This window comes from Antechinus flavipes, chromosome 3 (genome assembly GCF_016432865.1).
Source record: "Antechinus flavipes isolate AdamAnt ecotype Samford, QLD, Australia chromosome 3, AdamAnt_v2, whole genome shotgun sequence".
Classification (NCBI taxonomy): Eukaryota; Metazoa; Chordata; class Mammalia; order Dasyuromorphia; family Dasyuridae; genus Antechinus; species Antechinus flavipes.
The window spans coordinates 151708656-151727076 of NC_067400.1; the positions used below are offsets into that span (position 1 = coordinate 151708656).

General features: G+C 32.8%; 1 protein-coding gene across 1 annotated transcript in view; it reads left to right on the plus strand.

Annotated features, from left to right (window-relative positions):
• Positions 1-18421, plus strand: part of FARP1 (FERM, ARH/RhoGEF and pleckstrin domain protein 1) — a 299358-nt gene that overhangs the window by 184916 nt on the left and 96021 nt on the right. Inside the window, exons 3-6 of the mRNA XM_051984043.1 lie at positions 316-420; positions 4565-4607; positions 7630-7708; positions 14155-14252. Of these exons, the coding sequence (XP_051840003.1) occupies positions 316-420; positions 4565-4607; positions 7630-7708; positions 14155-14252 (325 nt within the window). The remainder of the gene's footprint in view (positions 1-315; positions 421-4564; positions 4608-7629; positions 7709-14154; positions 14253-18421) is intronic.

Genomic DNA, 18421 nt, shown 5'->3' on the forward strand with positions numbered 1-18421 from the left:
TATGATTCAAATTAAGAAAATGCTAGAGTTCTTTAGACTGAACAATGTTTGTTTTGCCTTTGTTTTTATCTGCATCACTTAGTACAAAACCTGGCAGATAGTAGGTGCTTAATAAATGCAAATTGACTAACAAGACTGTATAATTCTAAAAAACTTGCGAACAAGAATTATTCCAATGTACTTCTCCTGCCTACCTATACTCTTACTCTGCCAATAGTACTGGCACTTGCACTCCAGTAAATGGTTACTGCATTTTCATTTATTTGAGTTGTTTTTGTCATTCGCTAAGATGAAATTTCTTGTTTTGTTTTACAGCAAAGAGCTCCAGGGAAGGTGTTGTTGGATGCAGTTTGTAACCACCTAAACTTAGTTGAAGGAGACTACTTTGGCCTTGAGTTTCCAGATCATAAAAAGATCACGGTAGGTAGAATAATATTAATCCTTCATTTAGTTTATAATTATCAGATTTAGAGTTAACTTTTATCCTCATGTGTCCTGTTCTTCATATCCAATTTTTATTTCTTTTGCTTTTTTATTTACTTTTTGCTTTTAAAATCTGCTGTCACATGCCAGTTAACAAGAATTCAAGAGGGTATGGGCAGAACTTACCATAACAATCATAGGGTTCATATGAAAAGAACAGAATACTAACAGGAAGCTAGAAGAATAAAAAACACTCATGTTACATCACCCTCTAAGCATACAGCCATAATAATCTCTTTCTTTTATGACTCTACCTATCATATTTCCTTCATAGCATGTAATCATCATGTGCTTTCTTTATATTATGATCTTCCCCCATTCACTTTGAATTATAAAATATTGATACTAATGAAGGATAATTTTTAACTATCATTTATAGCTTTATCAAGCTTTAATTTTTAGGATTTTGACTTATACTAGACATGTTTATAAGAAGTTTTTTCTTAATTATTAAATACAGTACGTCTTCTATTAAATTGTGCATATGAAATGTTTAAAAGTCCTTAAATCTCAAATGTTTAACTTTGCTGTTCAGTCTTGACATTATCTCATAACTATCTTTCGTATGTTTTGTGATCTGATATATTACCTTAGTCCGGGAACTACATATGATTTTGCTCTGTTTATATTTGGAATTAGATAATTATTTTTAACCCTGCTATTCCTCTCCTTTAAAATTTTGTGGAACTCCAGCTCTGTCCTTTTGTAGAAGTAGGAGAGCCACAAGTGTTAAATATTGCACATATGCATTAATTAGTTATGCTCATTGTCCCCCTTGCTTATTTAAAAAAAAAAAAAAAAACATAGGATGACTCCTTGGGAAGAGGTTGGAAAGGGATATATATGCATATGTGTATATATATATATAATTTATTTATTTATTTGCTGAGGCAACTGGGCTTAAGTGATTTGCCTAGGGTCATACAGCTAGGAAGTGTTAAGTATCTGAGGTCACACTTGAACTTAGGTCCTCCTGACTTCAGGGCTGGTGCTCTATCCACTGCACCACCTAGCTGCTCCTATTGATATATTTTTAAAAAAATCAATAGAAACCTATTTTTAAAATAAAATATATCTTGGTGGAATTTTATGTAAACAGTCAGAAATGCATAATTTTGTGCTAATGCAAGACTTAATTGGTTTATATTTTGTGGTAGAAGAGAAAGGGACTACATTGTGAACTTTGGGAATTACAATGATAATAAAAGATAAGTTCAGAATCTTTGTTTCTTTTTATAATCAAATTTATGTTAGTGGATTTAAATTAACTAAACCTGAGTTGTTATTGTGGTTACTATTTTTATTATTTCTAAGTAAGCAAGAAAATGACTTTATTCGAAGCTGACTTAGTCCAATATATATCATTTCTCTTTATACTTTCGCCATGACCATAATAAAGTTATTATGTAACTTTCCTCCCCAATTTTCTTCCATCTCTTCCACCCTTATCCTAGAGATGGCTATTTCTTAAATGTTTATCTGAAATATTAACAAGAAATTTTAAATACTGGTATTATGGGGTTTTTTCTCCATTTATTTGTGTCTAGTGGTAGCTTTCTCTAGTGTGAGAGAAGTGGAAGGAGTGAAGGAAAAAAAGAAATTTTCATGATAACTTTGAAATTTCATGTACTATGTTATGGAAATGCTTGTTTTATGCATAAATTAAAATTAAATAAATGTTGGGGGGAAAGTGTGAGAACCCCAGTTCCCATCACTATACCTTCAAATGATTAACTTTACTTCAGATTGGTCAAAGGGGGTAGGATTTTCAGATCACAAACCCATGCTGATTCTATAATGATAATCATCATCAGCATTTGATTTGATGGAAAGGGCAAAAGGAGATTTTTTTTTTTAAGTTCTGTTTTATGTTGCCCAGACCTGTATTTTTCATAACCACATGCCTGGTTGGCTCACACTGGTGTTTATATTTGGTGGTTTTCACAAAAATGCCAAAGACTGAAAAGAGTTGTTGTTGCTGTTTAAAAACAGTACTAGAAATGTTGCCAAGATATAGTTACTTTGTCCTGAATTGCTTGCAAAATGCTTTTTTCTTTTTGGTCTGAACATGTCTGTGAATTCATTTATATATGAAGAGTCCATGAACAGTAGCTCTTTCCCAGTGCAGTTCTTCATATATTAGGCGCCTTAGAAATTTAGGGACTTGGGGCTCTTAGATGTTAAATGACTTGCCATTCTGAGTAAGAAAAGAGAATTTAACACAGGTCTTTGGATGCCCTACCTCTCCTTTTTGCATAGAGAAGTGGAAAGTATAGAAACAATATGAAGTATCAGAGATTAACAATAATTTTATTTCCATTTTAAGACTATATTGCTTGGGAACATAAATATAGCTAATCAAAAGGACGTTTAATACTATCATTTTATCTTTCCTTCTTTTTCTTGGGGCTGGGGATTGGTAAAGAGCTGGAAAAGTGTATAGTAAGTGGTAAGGATTAATTTAATTATACAATTTTACCAATCTAGATCTAATAAGAAAGAAGGCTAGCATGAATTAGTGAAATAAAGATTATAGAATCAGTGAATTATGAGAGTATTTTAAAGGAAAGTCATTTTTATTACGTCCAAGCATATATGAAAAATTAATCACTAACAATATTACTGAGAAGAGGGATCTTGCCAAGTTTGTTTTAACAATAGATCAGATTAATTTATAATTATAGTAAAATCCTGTTACATAGAAAATCATTGTGTTATTATCTTAATAGTTTATAATTTAGGGTAGTTCTTTTAAATATAAATGCATCTGGTCACATTATGCTATTAATTTGATAATAAACTCAATTTCTTCAGAGTCTGGTTCGTCAGAGTCTGGGATGAAAAGATTATTTCATCCCAATTCACATCAAACTGGACTAATGGCTTCTCCCAGAACTTAACATTCCATCTGTCCCTTCATTGCACAAGATATTTCCCATATCTTGAATACACTGTTTCCTCAGGATTCTTTTCCTTACCTATCAGAATCTTTATATCTTTATATTTCTTCAAGGCTTAGTGTTCTTCTATGTTTTTTTCAGTTAGTAATGAATTATCCTTTAGTAGAACCACAAAAATGCTTATCCAAAAACGCCAGCAAGGACTTTTCATTTTATTAGGGGAAACCTTGTACATACATAGGGTTTTTAGAGTTGTTTTTCAGGCAATATTATGCTTTCTTCCATGTAGAAATCCCCATTACTCATGCAGAGAGCAGCTTTTCTTCAATTTACAATTTTTTAGAGTTACCTGTAATATTGAGAAATTAAGTGACTCACCCATGGTCATGATAGTAAGTATAAAGAGACAATAATCCAGGTCTACCTGATTCCAAACTGAGCTCTCTACCCACTACACTGCTACACTGCTCCTTGATACATATAATTATCTTCCTTTAATCACCTTATATTTGCTTATCTGTGAACGTGTTGTATCCCTCCAGTGAGAATGTGAGTTTCTTGAGAGTAGGGGCTACATAATTTTTGTTTTTGCATCTCTGGTGCTTGGCACAGTGCTTTTCCAATAGCAGATGCCAATGAATATTTGTTAATTGAATTGACATTCACACAACCCAAATTAGTGGAATCCACATTAATTTATGTTGGTAAAGAGGGGAAAATAATGCATTTACTCTTTAGAAATAAATTGAATCAGTTTTCAATAATTTCCCCTGTCTTTCATATTTGAAAGTTGTCCACATTTTAGTACTTTTAGTTTATTTGAGAGACAGGAAGAGATGCTCACAACCAGGACTGATGTTTTCTGAATTGCTGGCAAAGAGGAAGCATAAAAGAAAAGAGAAAAATTCATATTCTGCTGTTAGTCACTTGCTGAGATGAGATTAGATTTTGATTTTCAGGATCCTTCTTATAAGTAACAGACTAGTTTATTCTATTCTGTTCTATTTCATTTTTTAGACAATGCAAGAGATCTTGTTCTAGAGAATTAAATAGCAGACGGTCTAAGACACATTGAAAAAATATTTTGAATTTCAACAGATTTGAGCAATCTTAAAATGTTTGTAATTATTCATTAGGAGCTAATGTCTCAATCTGCTTTTTGTTTTTTGTTTGTTTTTTAGGTATGGCTGGATCTTTTAAAACCTATTGTGAAACAGATCAGAAGTAAGTATATCTATTTAACATTTGTGGTAAATGCTGAATTAGAAGTAGCTTTCTTCTTACATAGTTAAATATAGAGTCTTAGGAGTTGGAGTTTATTGGCCGGGGAGGAGGGGGGGAGCGGGGAGGTTTTTTTGGTCTCTTTGTCTTTCATCATCCAGCATGCTATGATCTTTGAAAATTATACTGCTTTAAATGTAACAAGTTAGCAATCAGAATTCGACTTTGCAAATCAAAAATGTCTTTGATTAGTAACTAGCACATATCATTAAGCCAAAGAGTAATTTAGTCAGAAATTTTACTTGTGCATGAGCATGTGCACACACACACACACACACAGTACATACACACACATATATATTGGCATGTATTACTGGTATCTTAGAGGAGGAGAAAGGGAATTATTCATGAATCACTTTTTGGCTCTCATATACTATTGCCACCTCTAAATTTCACCTTTTAAAAAAAGCCTATTTTATAGGTGTGAATTAAGGTGTGAAGAGTTAAATTCATATTTTCTTAATATCAAATATATAAGCCTATGCTGCTGTTTACTTTTTTAATTTTTATATTGAAAGCAGCTCTCTGAGAGGAGGCTTAACTTCATACTTTTCATTGAATTTGAATTTTGTGTTAGGGAGGGGAACAGAAAAGAGAAGGAACGGAATGGGAATAGAAGTGGGGAGTGGACAGAGGTGGACAGAGGTGGAGAGAGAGATATGGAGTGTCAGGGTTGTGGGGAGAGAGAGAAGGGCAAAAACTGGGAAGGGAGAACTTCCTTCCCAGGGAGGGAAGAGAAAGATCAACAGAAATACAGAGCATATGAGAATATGAAAAAAAATTTTTTTTTTACTTCTTCTCACTCTTTTCTTTCTCTGCATTCAGGGTTAGTGACAGATCTGAAATGGTTAATCTCAATCACTTATAATCCCAGTGGCTTTCTGATTAGTTACTCAACAGCAACATGACTATCATTATTTTAGATGAGCAAAGAACATGGTTATTTATGGGGTTGTCTTTGTCTCTGAGATTATATACAAAAGCACATATTTAGGGAACACACAACCAAGTATAGGTATGATATCTGCTGTGTGTTTTCTTATAATTTAAGTTCTTACTTTGCAAAATTTAATTAGAGAAGTTATAGATGTAGAAAATGAAATATGCTCATTCACTCATTTAAATAACAATTATTGGTATTGTTTAGCAATTTTCACATGGGCAATATTAAAAAGAAAACATCAATTTTTGTTTTAAGGAAGTTTACAATCTACAAGTGTTGTAATCAATTTCACATGACATGGAGATGGTCACTTTTTTTAGTGTTGTAAAAATGACTTTTTTTATGAACCTCCATGCAATTTCACATAGTAAAATCTCTACAACATACCTTCATTGCAAAAGTAGTTTGCCCTTATTATATGCATCACAGTAACCCTTTTGAGGAATATTTGTTTTCCCCCTCTGTTTCAGATATTTTGATTTAACCACAGAAACAGAGGAGTCATGTTGTAGTTAGCAGTACTCTGTGTACCTGTCTTTAATATTTTCTAAGCATCATAGCCTAGTCATGATTTCACTTCAGTGGAAATCACTGAGGAGATTTTGAGTGTCTCCCTCTTTGACTATGTTGGACATATAATATAAGTAACTGAGATGGAAGGAAATATTCTGAGTTAATTTTCATAAACCTATTGGAAAAGCCCTCTGCTCAACTTTTCATGAATTTATTACTGCCACAGTATTTTATTTCTGTATTTAGTGTCTCTAGTTTTCGAATTTTTGTGAAGATGCTTTTTCTTTTGTTTTCTATATCTAAATATATATCTTATATGTCTAAAATTCAGCACTGATCACAGAAAATTAGAATCCAGTGCCATGCCTCTTGTATCAGAAGAAAGCAGGGCTAAATCTTTACCACTTTAATATCCATCAAAAAATTCATATGAAGATTTTATTCACTGATATATGTTTTAATATGTGAATTTGGTTCCAACAATTAAAATCTTGAAACTGATAGGAAACTTCATATGGTTTATACAACAGAACCCTAAAAGGTGATCTGTTTTATCCAATACAATCATTTGCTATTTTATGGCAAAATCCGGAGAATAAAAACATCCTCTGTTTTACTTTTCAGTAGCATGCTATTTCTAATATACTTGCCTGAATGTTAAAATCTTTTTTGGGGGGAATTATTTTTATTTATTTAATATTTTCCCCAATTACATTCAAAATAAATTTTTTTACATTTGTTTTTGTTAAAGTTTTGAGTTCTAGGTTTTCTCCTTATCCCCACTCATAATTAAGACACTACTTGTGAAGTTATGTAAAATTTAAATCTATTATTTATTAATTCATTTATTCATTAATTAATTAGTTTCTTTATTTAATCTCTTCCATAATCAACTTTCTCAATAGTTCTGGTTCTGCCCTTGGAGACCATGTAAAACAATGAAAATACCCTCCCCTCTTCTCACCTCCCTTCTTCCCACACACACACACACACACACACACACACACACACACACACACACTATAAAGATTAAGTTATTTAAAGACTTGAATGGATATCACTTTCCTATCTTCTCTTGTTCAGTTTAAATACCCTAAGTTCTTTTTTGTTGTTATTGTTGCTAAGGCTATTGGGATTAAGTGACTTGTGCAGGGTCACACAGCTAGGAAGTGTTAAGGGTATGAGACCAGATTTGAACTCAGGTCCTCCTGATTTCAGAGCTAGTGCTCTATCCACTGTGCCACCCAGCTGCCTCACCCTAAGTTCTTTTAGTAGATAATTTAGTTTGTAAGAAAAGAAGGAACTATTTAAATCTATTTTTAACAGAAAAATTTAAAATAATTTATTTCTATTTTCTTCTATTTTTTTCTTTATTTAAAATTATAATATATATATTATAGAATTAGCAATCTGCGAGTCATTTCTGGGACATTTTGGAAGCTCTTTTCATTTGGAAACCAAGGCACTGTGAAGAGAATTTAAAGGTGACTTCTTTTCCATTTCTTTTAGGGCCAAAGCATGTTGTGGTTAAATTTGTGGTGAAATTCTTTCCACCTGACCATGCTCAACTTCAAGAAGAACTCACAAGGTTAGTGTTTTAAATGGTATTCTTTTAGTGGCAATTGTACTGTTTTTATGGTATTAATTGACCAACATTTGCTCTTATATTTAACATACTATTTGATATATAAGAATTTTAAGTGAATTAAATGTGATTAAACTTGGGATGTTTTGCGCATTTGTTGACATTCTTTCATTATGTCTTAGAACAATCTTTATAATTCATTTCTGAAACCCCAGTGTAATCTCAATACTATTATAGTTTTAATGTATATTAATGAGGATAAATGTGGGGTATGGTGAATAATTGCCCTTGAATCAGGAAGACCTAAGTTAAATCTCACTTATGATATATTCTGGCTGTGTGATGGTGAATAGTTCATTTATCCTCTCAGTGCTGCTGACAATTCTGTGAGACTATCAAATTGAAGAAAAAGTTTTGGATTATTGACATTTCTTCCATGGAAACTCCCTACTTTGAGGAAAACACAAATCTTGCTTTTTAAAAGTGTCATTCTGCTTTAGGATATCTGTGATTTCATCTACATACATATTACTCTTGGTAGTACAGATTTCTTCCCAGCCATCAATACTTTCTTATCCAATATTTAGTCTAGTCTGTGTTATGTTTTACAGGAACCACCTAGGATACCGATTGATGTCTTAAAAGAGTATATGCTCTTAATCACTAGAGATGAATGGATGTTATCTTAAATTTCAATATTCTCAAAAATTTGTTTTTCTACTTATTAACAAAGAGTAGGGATATTTGGTCCATGCATCTTTCAGAGTGTGTGAGCATGAAGAACTCATTGGTCATGAGGACATTTGGTACTTTAGGGCCAGGACCATGTTTTACATAGTTCTTTCTAATCCTTCCCAGTGACTGTTATTTGCACAATCAATGAGTTGTTTACCTAATGAATAACAAAGTGTTTCTCTCTCCCACTTCCCCCTTATACACACAGAGAAGTGACTACCTGATTGAATTTTATCAGTTTAAGACTAAAGAAGGCAATAATTAATGGGCCCAAATCCATGATTTGAAACACTTGCCTTCACAACAGTCTTCTGGGGATGTTTTGACTTTTGACAAAACTCTGAATACAGATGAGAGGTGGTAAGTTAGCAAATACTATGGTGTATATTCCACTTCAGAAAACTTGGGTTCAAATCTTTTTTTAGAAACTCATTAGCTGTGTGAACATCAGTGTATCTTTTTGTGCCTTCATTTTTTTGTTTTTAAAACTAGAAGACGACCAGTAGGCCTCTTGTGGTACTCTGATGAGATAATGTATGTCAAGAGATTTGCAAAAACTTTATTATGTTAATGATAAGTTTTTATCTTTATTATTGTTTGGAGGGTAACTCTTTGGACAGCCTCAGGTCATTTTAGAGGGAAACTTCCCGCTAATCCCTTCTTACAACTTATACATTTCACTATCTTTAATGATATTATATGACTTGTAATAAATAGTTGCTATAGACATATTGTAAGAGTTAGTCAGCAAGCATTTATTAAGCACTTACTGTGTGCCAGGCATTATACTAAATACCAAGGGTACAAAATAAAACAAAAAGGTGCTCATGTGTTTAAGGGACTTTCATTTTACTGGAGGGACTACATGTGAAAAATTGTATATATATGATATACACAGAATAGATGAGATAGGTATTGTCACAAATGAGTGAAAAAAAGCATTTTGTGATGTGGATTAATTTTTACCAGTTCCTGCGATCCTCCTTTATTTTTCATTGTATTCTTGGCTCAGTTTATGAGGTTTGGGAGAAAAAATTATATTGCATCCATTATTCTTTTTTTATGGTCATGTTTGAGCATTCCTTTTGGGGGGAGAAAAAAAGGAGGTAAATCCTGTTCAGCGTGAATGGCTTTTTTCTATTTTTCCCCTATAGAGTTTCTTGATTTCTACAACTTTGTGCACCTTATTGTCATCAAACCAAACTGTGTGAGTATTGTGCCAGCTTCTTTATCAGAACAGATAAACATCTGTAGTTCTACATTCTCAAACTGAAGGTATTAAGTTTGCCTTCTTCCAGTTCTCCCATTAAGAAGAAAAAAAAAATTCTCATGAGAAAATTCTTCCAGTACAGTGTAAAATAAAACTGATCTGAAATGTCTGATCTATTAAAATTTGATGACAACAACCAACTGGTGTTATAAGGTAAATAACTTCTGCTCAATTTCTCAAAATGTTCACTGCCAGATTCCCACATCAGCAAAATCAGACCATAAAGCTATTAAGACATAGCTTACTTTCTCACTGTGAGGATTTCATGGTGCTTTCAGTGTCCTAAGTACAAACTATATAAGACAACTAAGGAGGCATTAAAATTGAGCTGAATATGAACTTTTCTAATTGTGCCACTAATCTTCCAATCATCCAAGAATTGTGTCACACTTCCCATTTACATAGATATAAAATGGAATGGGTTGAACTTTTCTATTAAACATGAAAAAGTAAAATTTCTTCATCTTTATTAAATAGCACATTCCATATGCTTGAAAATCTATAGGTCCCTTGTGTCTAAAAGGGAAAACAGGAAAAATAGATATATAAAACTATTTGGATTTTTTTTTTTAATGTTTAAAAGCTCATTTTCCCCTCATTATGGAATGCTGAGTCATTTCTTCTGTGTTGACCAGCTTTGGCAGATTTCTTTGTGCAAAGTATCTTGCTTTCTGTCACAGGGAGCATATTTTCCTTAAAACAGTTACTGATCTCCTCTCCAGCTGGCTATGAATTTCCTTGTGAATGGGGTGGATACTATTTGAAGTGGCTGTTGCAGCTTTGCTGACAGATTGAAGAATCAAGTGTTTGCTGTTGTTTCTTCAAACTAAACAGAGAAGTTAGGAAGTTCTTCTGAGAAACACACATACCAAAAAAATGCCTCAGAAATTAGATAAGGCCTCCCATGCAAAACTAATTAAAATAGAAATTTTTAAAGGAAAAGCATCAAAATCAGTGTTACTATGACTTAGAATCCATTTTTCCTAGTCAAATTAAGAAGAGAAGGCAATTCTGAGTTATCACCAACCAAGCCTGATATTTAAGGTTTAATTCTTCTAGAATGACATGTCATCTGGAATGATTCATCAGGATAATGTGATATTATACAAATAAAAAAAACCCATTCAGTTCTTCCTAAGAACTTACTAAGAATTCAGTTCTGAATTCTCATTCATTGTGTCAAAATCAATCAGCAAATGTTTATTCAATATTTATTTCCCAAACACTAGGGATACAATTGGGAGGTTGTCTCTGTCCTTAAGGAACTTTTTGTTCTGTTGGGGTGAGAGAGTGGGATGCAGACATTATTCACAGGCAGGTAATTATAAGATATATTCAAAATTAATATAAAATGATGGAAGAGGGATCAGACCAACAAGTAGGTGAATAAGCAAAGGAAAATCTTCAAAATCCTAAGGATTTTGTTCTTTAGTATCTTAAGTCTTTTCAAATTACATGGGAAATATTAGTAATCTTTTTAGAACCATGGGTTTCATTGAGAATATTTATTCCCACAATCAAGATTCTGGAAAAGACCGGCATTAGAGTGGGAGAGATACCTGCCAGATTCCTGAACAACAGGGAACTCCAGGAAGCCTACAACAGCTCCATGGTATTCTCCAGCTTGCTCACTCCATTGCCAGCACTGACCAGAGTGCCTCATCTGTGGCTGAGCAATCTGAGCTCCTATTGATATGATCAGCCACATTCAGACACATGTACTTTGACTCTGACTTTGTCACTTTGGTCCCCTTCAAGAATGAAGGACAATCACCAGTGAGCTATTTATGCCCAGACCCAACAGGCATCCGTGTCTTAGACTCAAAATCATTTAGAGAAGGAAACTTTGGAGTTTTACTGTATATTTGTGGAGAATACTATAGAACTTTTAAAACAGAAAATAATGATTTCCATTTTACATTGAAAAAGAATTTTATAGTGTCACAAACCAAACCAAACCAAACAAGAAAAATCGTCCCAAAAAAATTGGTCTGGGAAGAGAATGGAAATTGTTTTCTTTAAAACAAGGCACCTGGTCCTCTAAAAAGGCACCAAAACCAGATAGTACTTACAACCTACATAATGACTACTTCCAGAGATCAGCAAAGCCTGTGATTCTCCCCATACTCTTTTCCTGATCACTTATTTGTAAAAGTGAGGCTGGTGATTTTGTACAGCCCTCTCTCACTTAAATCCAGTTTGCTTACCCATATGTGCAAAAATATTAGTGGCAGCCATTTTTGCAGTGGCAAGAAATGGAAATTGCGTAGATGCCCATCATTTGGGAGAATGGCTGAATAAATCATAGTATATGAATGCTATGGAATTTTGTTGTTCAATAAGAAACAATCAGCAGGATGATTTCTGAGAGGCTTGGAAAGACTTTCAGAAACTCATGCTAAGTGGAATGAGTAGAACCAGGAGGTCTTTATACATGGCAACAACAAGATTATGTGATGATCAATTCTAATGGACTCAGCTCTTTTCACCAATGAGGTGATCCAGGCCAGTTCCAATGATCTTGGTTTGAAGATTGTCATCTATACCCAGAGAGAGGACTGTGGGGACTGGGTGGATCACAACATAGCATTTTCACACTTTTTGTTGTTGTTTGCTTTTTTATTTTTTCTCATTTTTTTTTCCTTTTTGATCTGATTTTTCTTGTGCTCCAAGATAATTGTATAAATATGTATGCATATATTGGATTTAACATATATTTTACAATGTTTAATAGATATTGGATTACTTGCCATAGGGGATTGGAGAAAGGGGAAAAATTGGAATGCAAAGTTTTGCAAGGGTCAATGTTAAAAAATTATCTATGCATATGTTTTGAAAATAAAAAGCTTTAATAAAAAAATCCAATTTGCTTGTAAGTCATGTATCACTTTTCTAATATCATGGTCGTCTTCACAAATGATGGACAAACAACATTTATAAAAACATAAGATGTATATTTTTCATTACTTTTAAAAATAATATTTTACTTTTCCAGATACATGTAAAGATAGTTTTCAACATAAATGCTATAGTATTTGAAATGTAAGATTGTTAGAACAATAAGGTCCTCTGTTTTTTCATTTGGAAAAAATTTCACATGTAAAAGGTCATGTGAATTTCAATTTATCAAAATGGTGATATCTTTTTTAAAAAATGCTATCTAAAAAGAAATATTGTACTATATTGTATTCCTCTTCTTTCCCCTTTGTCTTTGTACTATATGTATTCCTGAGTTTGCTTTGTTCATATTCTATTTCTTTTTCTTCTTCCTTTTCTTTCTTAATACAATCCTGAACAGAATTTATATGTGTATATCTGTGTAAAATGTTGATGCTAGGAGAATATTGAAGAACTACCCTTGAATCTTAAAATTGGAGTTTAAGGGCCTTGGGACACATTTAGCAATGGGCATTAGAAGACATGATTTCAAGTTTTTATTTGAAATTATTGAGGGGACAAATCATGGAGAAGAGGCTCACCTTCCTCATTATCATGGACAGAAATTACTGACTAGCCACTAGTGATGGTAAGATAGGTAATGTGGCAGGTGGACGTAAGATCCCTAGAAGTGACAATATGGCCTTCAATGTCATCATCTGGAAAAGCATCTCTTATAGAGAAAGGGTCAGTCATCCCCACCAGCTGCCAAACAATTGCCACCCACAGGCAGGCAATTTATTCTAGCTGAAACAATAAGATACCCAAAAGAAGAAAAAGGAGACATTATGTGCCAGGTGAGTCAAATCACCACCACAATTTTGACTACCATTTTCTCTCAAATGCCAACGGATACAGACTCTGAAGCCTTGAGAATAACTATGCATCTTGCATATTTCTGTTAGCTTTCATCTTGGGAAGTAAGCCCTGTGAAGATAGTACCGGGACCTGTCTCTGTCATTTGCCAATTATGTGATTTTGTGCGAGTTTTTTCACATTTTGGAGTTTCTGTTACTTGATATGTAAAATAATTTTTGTGTAGCTTATCAGGATCAAATGAGATAAATTATAATTCTGTATCATGGTTTTAGAATTGGAATTGATTTCAGAAACCACCCAATCCAACTCTTCATTTTATAAGAAGAAAAATTGAGCTCTTAGGAGATTAGATATCTTTCCTAAGGTCACATAGATAGTGTTAGAGCTATTGTTAGAGAAAGGATCATGAAAGAGGCATATAGGTGTAGGCTATGATTTTTAAAGAAGATAGATACTTATGTTGTCATTACTCATATGTAGAATCCAATTACAATAAATATCAAGTCAAAATTATTCTTTCTTTTCGGTTTGGCCTTTAAGTCCAAGAATTTTTTCACTGTTTTCCTTGCTTTCCAACTGTGCGGAGGAACTGTTGCCATATCATTCCTGCAACTGTTGCAGGAACTGCATATCTTAGTGTCTCTTTCCCTGGGCTTGATTGATTCATGTGTTCCCATCTGTATTGTAGGTACCTGTTTGCTCTGCAAGTGAAGCAGGACCTGGCTCAGGGCAGGCTAACATGCAATGAAACCAGTGCTGCACTTTTGATCTCACACATTGTACAATGTAAGTCTTAATTCTTTTCCTTTAAAAATTACATGAGGAAAGATCCAGGAATTAGGCATATATTCTATTTTGCTCTTCTTACATGGTCTGTGGTCTTCTTACAAGGGTGTGTGTGTGTGTGTGTGTGTGTGTGTGTGTGTGTGTGTGTAACTACATGGACAATCATTGTGAGCATAGCAAATGTCTTTTAATGAGATGAAGTAGAATTAAATGAACATTAAAATTTCAAATCTATATTCTGATGTTTCTTTGATTTCTATAAATCTATGTCCCATAATTCTATGAAAAATATTTGAAAATTGACAAATTATTTGTATTATTTGACTGGGTCCTTCTTTTAGTGTTGCTATTAGTTATTTATTTGTCAAAATCACTATTAAAGCAAAGAGTACTACCAATTCATCCTCTCATTTTATATTGTGCAAAGTAAAACAGGACACTTAGAATGACAGCATGAAATAGTGATTTCTGGTGGTAGGTATTTAAATTAATCTTTATCTAGAAATATTAGAAATAAGATTCTAGTCATTCCCTTTCCTACTGTTAGTCTATTAGAACTAGTTTTTATCAGATGACTTTAAATTACAGGTATTTGAAGTGGAATGCATGCCTTCTGTTTTTAGGAGGTCACTATAAAAATCAAATGTGAAGCATTTAAGCTTCACCAAAAAAAGATCCAAGTTGTCTTGCCAACATTTTTGATTACCTTTGTAAAAAATGTAGTATTCTCTGTTCATCACTTCCAAATCTAAATTACTTGCCCAAATTTAGAAGCTTGCCTTGGTTTTAGAGAGTCATGTCTCTGTCAATGATATGAAAAACTCATTGTATTTACCAATTAGATGTGATATTTGAAAGAACTTTATTTCTTAATCTTATCCTTGGCAATTGCTGACTTCTGTTCATTTAAATTGCTTTTTTACTTTATGTCAATCAGTCAATATTTATTTGGCATTGAGTGTATTTAATGACTGCTAGGTACATTCTCTTTTTTTGTTTAGGGCAATCATGAAAACAAACAAACAGTCACTTCAGGGATTTTCTGTATTACTTATGGTTTCACATTTGGTGATATTTTGTGTTTCAAAAGAAAATTTATTCCATCTTTTATGTGCCAATCATATATATTGTAATAGAAACAGGGAATGTTTTAGCATAAAGTTTATTCCCTTCCTTCTGTTTTGGAGTCCCTCAACTCAAATGATTTATTACTCCTCCTATATAATATGAAGTTTAAAAACATGACTTTCCTAACTAAGTAGTAAGTTCTTGAAAAATTACTGAAGCATCTTTTTTTTTTTTCCTTCTATTTTTTTCTTTGGAAGAAAAGAGAGCTTGTAATGGTTTGGTAGGAAAGAGAGAAGAATATTCTTCCCTTTCCACATGGATTTCATACTTTTTTTCCCTCTGAAAGGTGTTCTAAATTATTTTTTTCTACTGCTGAATTTCATTTTGATGAATAACTATCTAAAATGTTTTTCATTGTCTTAACACAGAATTCCTAAGCACTGTTAAATATAATGAAACTCACCTGTATATAAAGAAACCAGAGAATTCACAAAGCTCCAGAGAATCTCTTTTTTCCCTCTTTACTAATCTTCTAAGGATCCAATGTGGTACTAAAAATCTCTTACAAATCTTGTATTCTCTAAAGGAAATTATATCTGGGAGTTACGAGGTACTTATAGTTCTGTATATTTAGCATTTAGTCATGAAAAAATATACATTTTTATCCTTTTGTTATCATTGAGAATCTGTAGCTTAAATATAGTTTAAGGTGGCATCCTTTGTATTTCCAGAAGTACTGAATCATTTAAAGGGAAAAAAGCCCCAGCGAACATTTATCTGGTTGGTTTAAATTGTAAGGTGCCATTCATTACTGCAGAGGTGGAGAGTACCTACAAATATATGGCATAGTCCCATAAGGTTACCAGAAAGAATATGAAGCTTATCATGAATTGAGTTTGGCCACAAAAACCAAACCAAACCAAACCACCAAAAAACTATTTTTAAAAAATTAAAATTATCAGGAAGAGAAGGATCTAGGAAAGAATTGGACTGATATTCCTGGTGTGTAAAGTGATGATTGTAACCAATGATATGGGGAATAAAGCTGCTCTTTTTTCCTACTCTTTTCTCTGTCAAAGAAAATAATTTTTGGATCAGAAAGGACAGGTCTAAAATTATCATCTAGGATAAGTGGAAAGATAATAAGAGAGCACCTATTGCATTTGATGAATTCAATTGATCAAGTCCCAAAGAACTACATCCCAGGTTCCTAAAAGAATTGGCAGAGGTGATTGCTACCACATTGATATTTCTGAAATACGCTATAACTGTGTCATGCTTCCACTCAGATATTTTAAATGCCCTTTTTTTTTGGTGTCTGGAATATAATACAAAATCCTCATCCTGGCTTAATAAAGCCCCTATAATCTAGCTCTTATCTGTTTTCCAGTTTTATTTCATATTATACAGTTTTACACATTCTCCTTTTCAGGCAATTCAGCCTATTATTCCCCATATATGTGATATTTCATTTTGTTCCCCATTCCTTTTCATAAATGGTTCCTATGTCTAGAATCCATTCCTACCTCATTTAATTTCTGGTTCCTTTCAAAGTACAGCTGAGGTGCTATCTCCTACATAAGATTTTCCCTTCATCATCCCCAGTTATAAATACTCTTATCTTTTTAAAATATTATTTCTCTATATACTTTCATTTACATTGTATCTCATCTCTATAGAATGTAGACTGTATGGTCCTGGAGAGAAACAATAGTATTTTTCTCCTTTGCATTACCAGAGCTTCATCCAGTGTCATATTTATTTAATAAATGCTGAATTGAATTGAATTGAATTGCTGAATCAATATCTGTGAACATTGAAAGATTATAGAGAACAAGTGAGTTCTAGGTGGACTGGAAAAGACAAATGCTTCACTTTTCAGAAAGAGTAGAATAAGAGTTGCTAACATTTATGTAGTACTTGAAGAAGAGGCCATTGAGTTAAATTTGAATCTTGGCAAAATTCTAGACTATATCACTAGACAAAGCAATGATACCTGAGGGGTAACATGCTTTCATCAGGAACAGGTTTATTTTCATATCACTTTCCTTTTATTTTAACAGGGATACTAGACTTGTAGACTGGGGGCTGCCATAGCTAAAATGTTATCTGCATTTTATGCAAACTTGGGACAAAGTTTCTCCATGCTATTCTTGTAGAAAAGATGAAGCAATGCTGGCTATAAAGTTAATACAGTTAGTTGGCTTTGACAGATAGGGAAATACCTGGGCTCAAGGACTATTCAATGATATCTCAAAGTCACCTCAGATTGGAGTGATCCAGGAATCTGTGGTTAACATTTTTTTATCTGTATGCTAATTCATATCTTTATAAATGACTTCAATAAAGGATAAATGGATATTTACAAAACTTGCAAATAAGAAAAATTGAAACAAATAGCAAAAACATTGACAGGTAAAAGATCTAAAAAGTTTTGACAAACTAGAACATTGGGCTGGATTTAATAAGACAAACGTCACAAAAAATAAATGATGAAAAGGTTTGTTTCCAACTGCATATCCCATGGATATTTTAGTTTGACCCAAACCTTACCATAAGCATAGTTAGACTTTGGAAAAGATATGCAGGTTTTTTTGGATTGTAGACTGAGACAATAGAACAATATGTTATGGTAGCTAAAATTACTAATATGTTTTATACATTTATATCCTATGACATATTGTTTGCCATTTTGGAGATGAGGGAAAAGAAAGACAAAAATTTGAAACTCAAAATCTTTCAAAAAGTGAATGTTGAAAATTGTCCTTATGTGTAATTGGAAAAAATACTATAAGTATGTATGTTTAAAAAAAAAAAAAAAAAGGGAAACTAGTATCCAAAAAAAAAAAATAAATAAAATTACTGATATAATTTTGGGCTACATTGAGAAAGATAATGTCAATTTGATTAAAGAACATTTTATCAGCTAATCTGGTGAGCATCTGGAAGATGACGGTAAAGGGTTTTGAAATTTGTTGGATAAATAGGGACTTTTTTAATGAAGGCTTTGGGTACTGGTGAGGAGGAGGAGATATCTGTCTTAAAGTATATAAGAATTGTCACTTAGAAGAGGGATTAAAATTTCCCTTTAACCCAAGAAA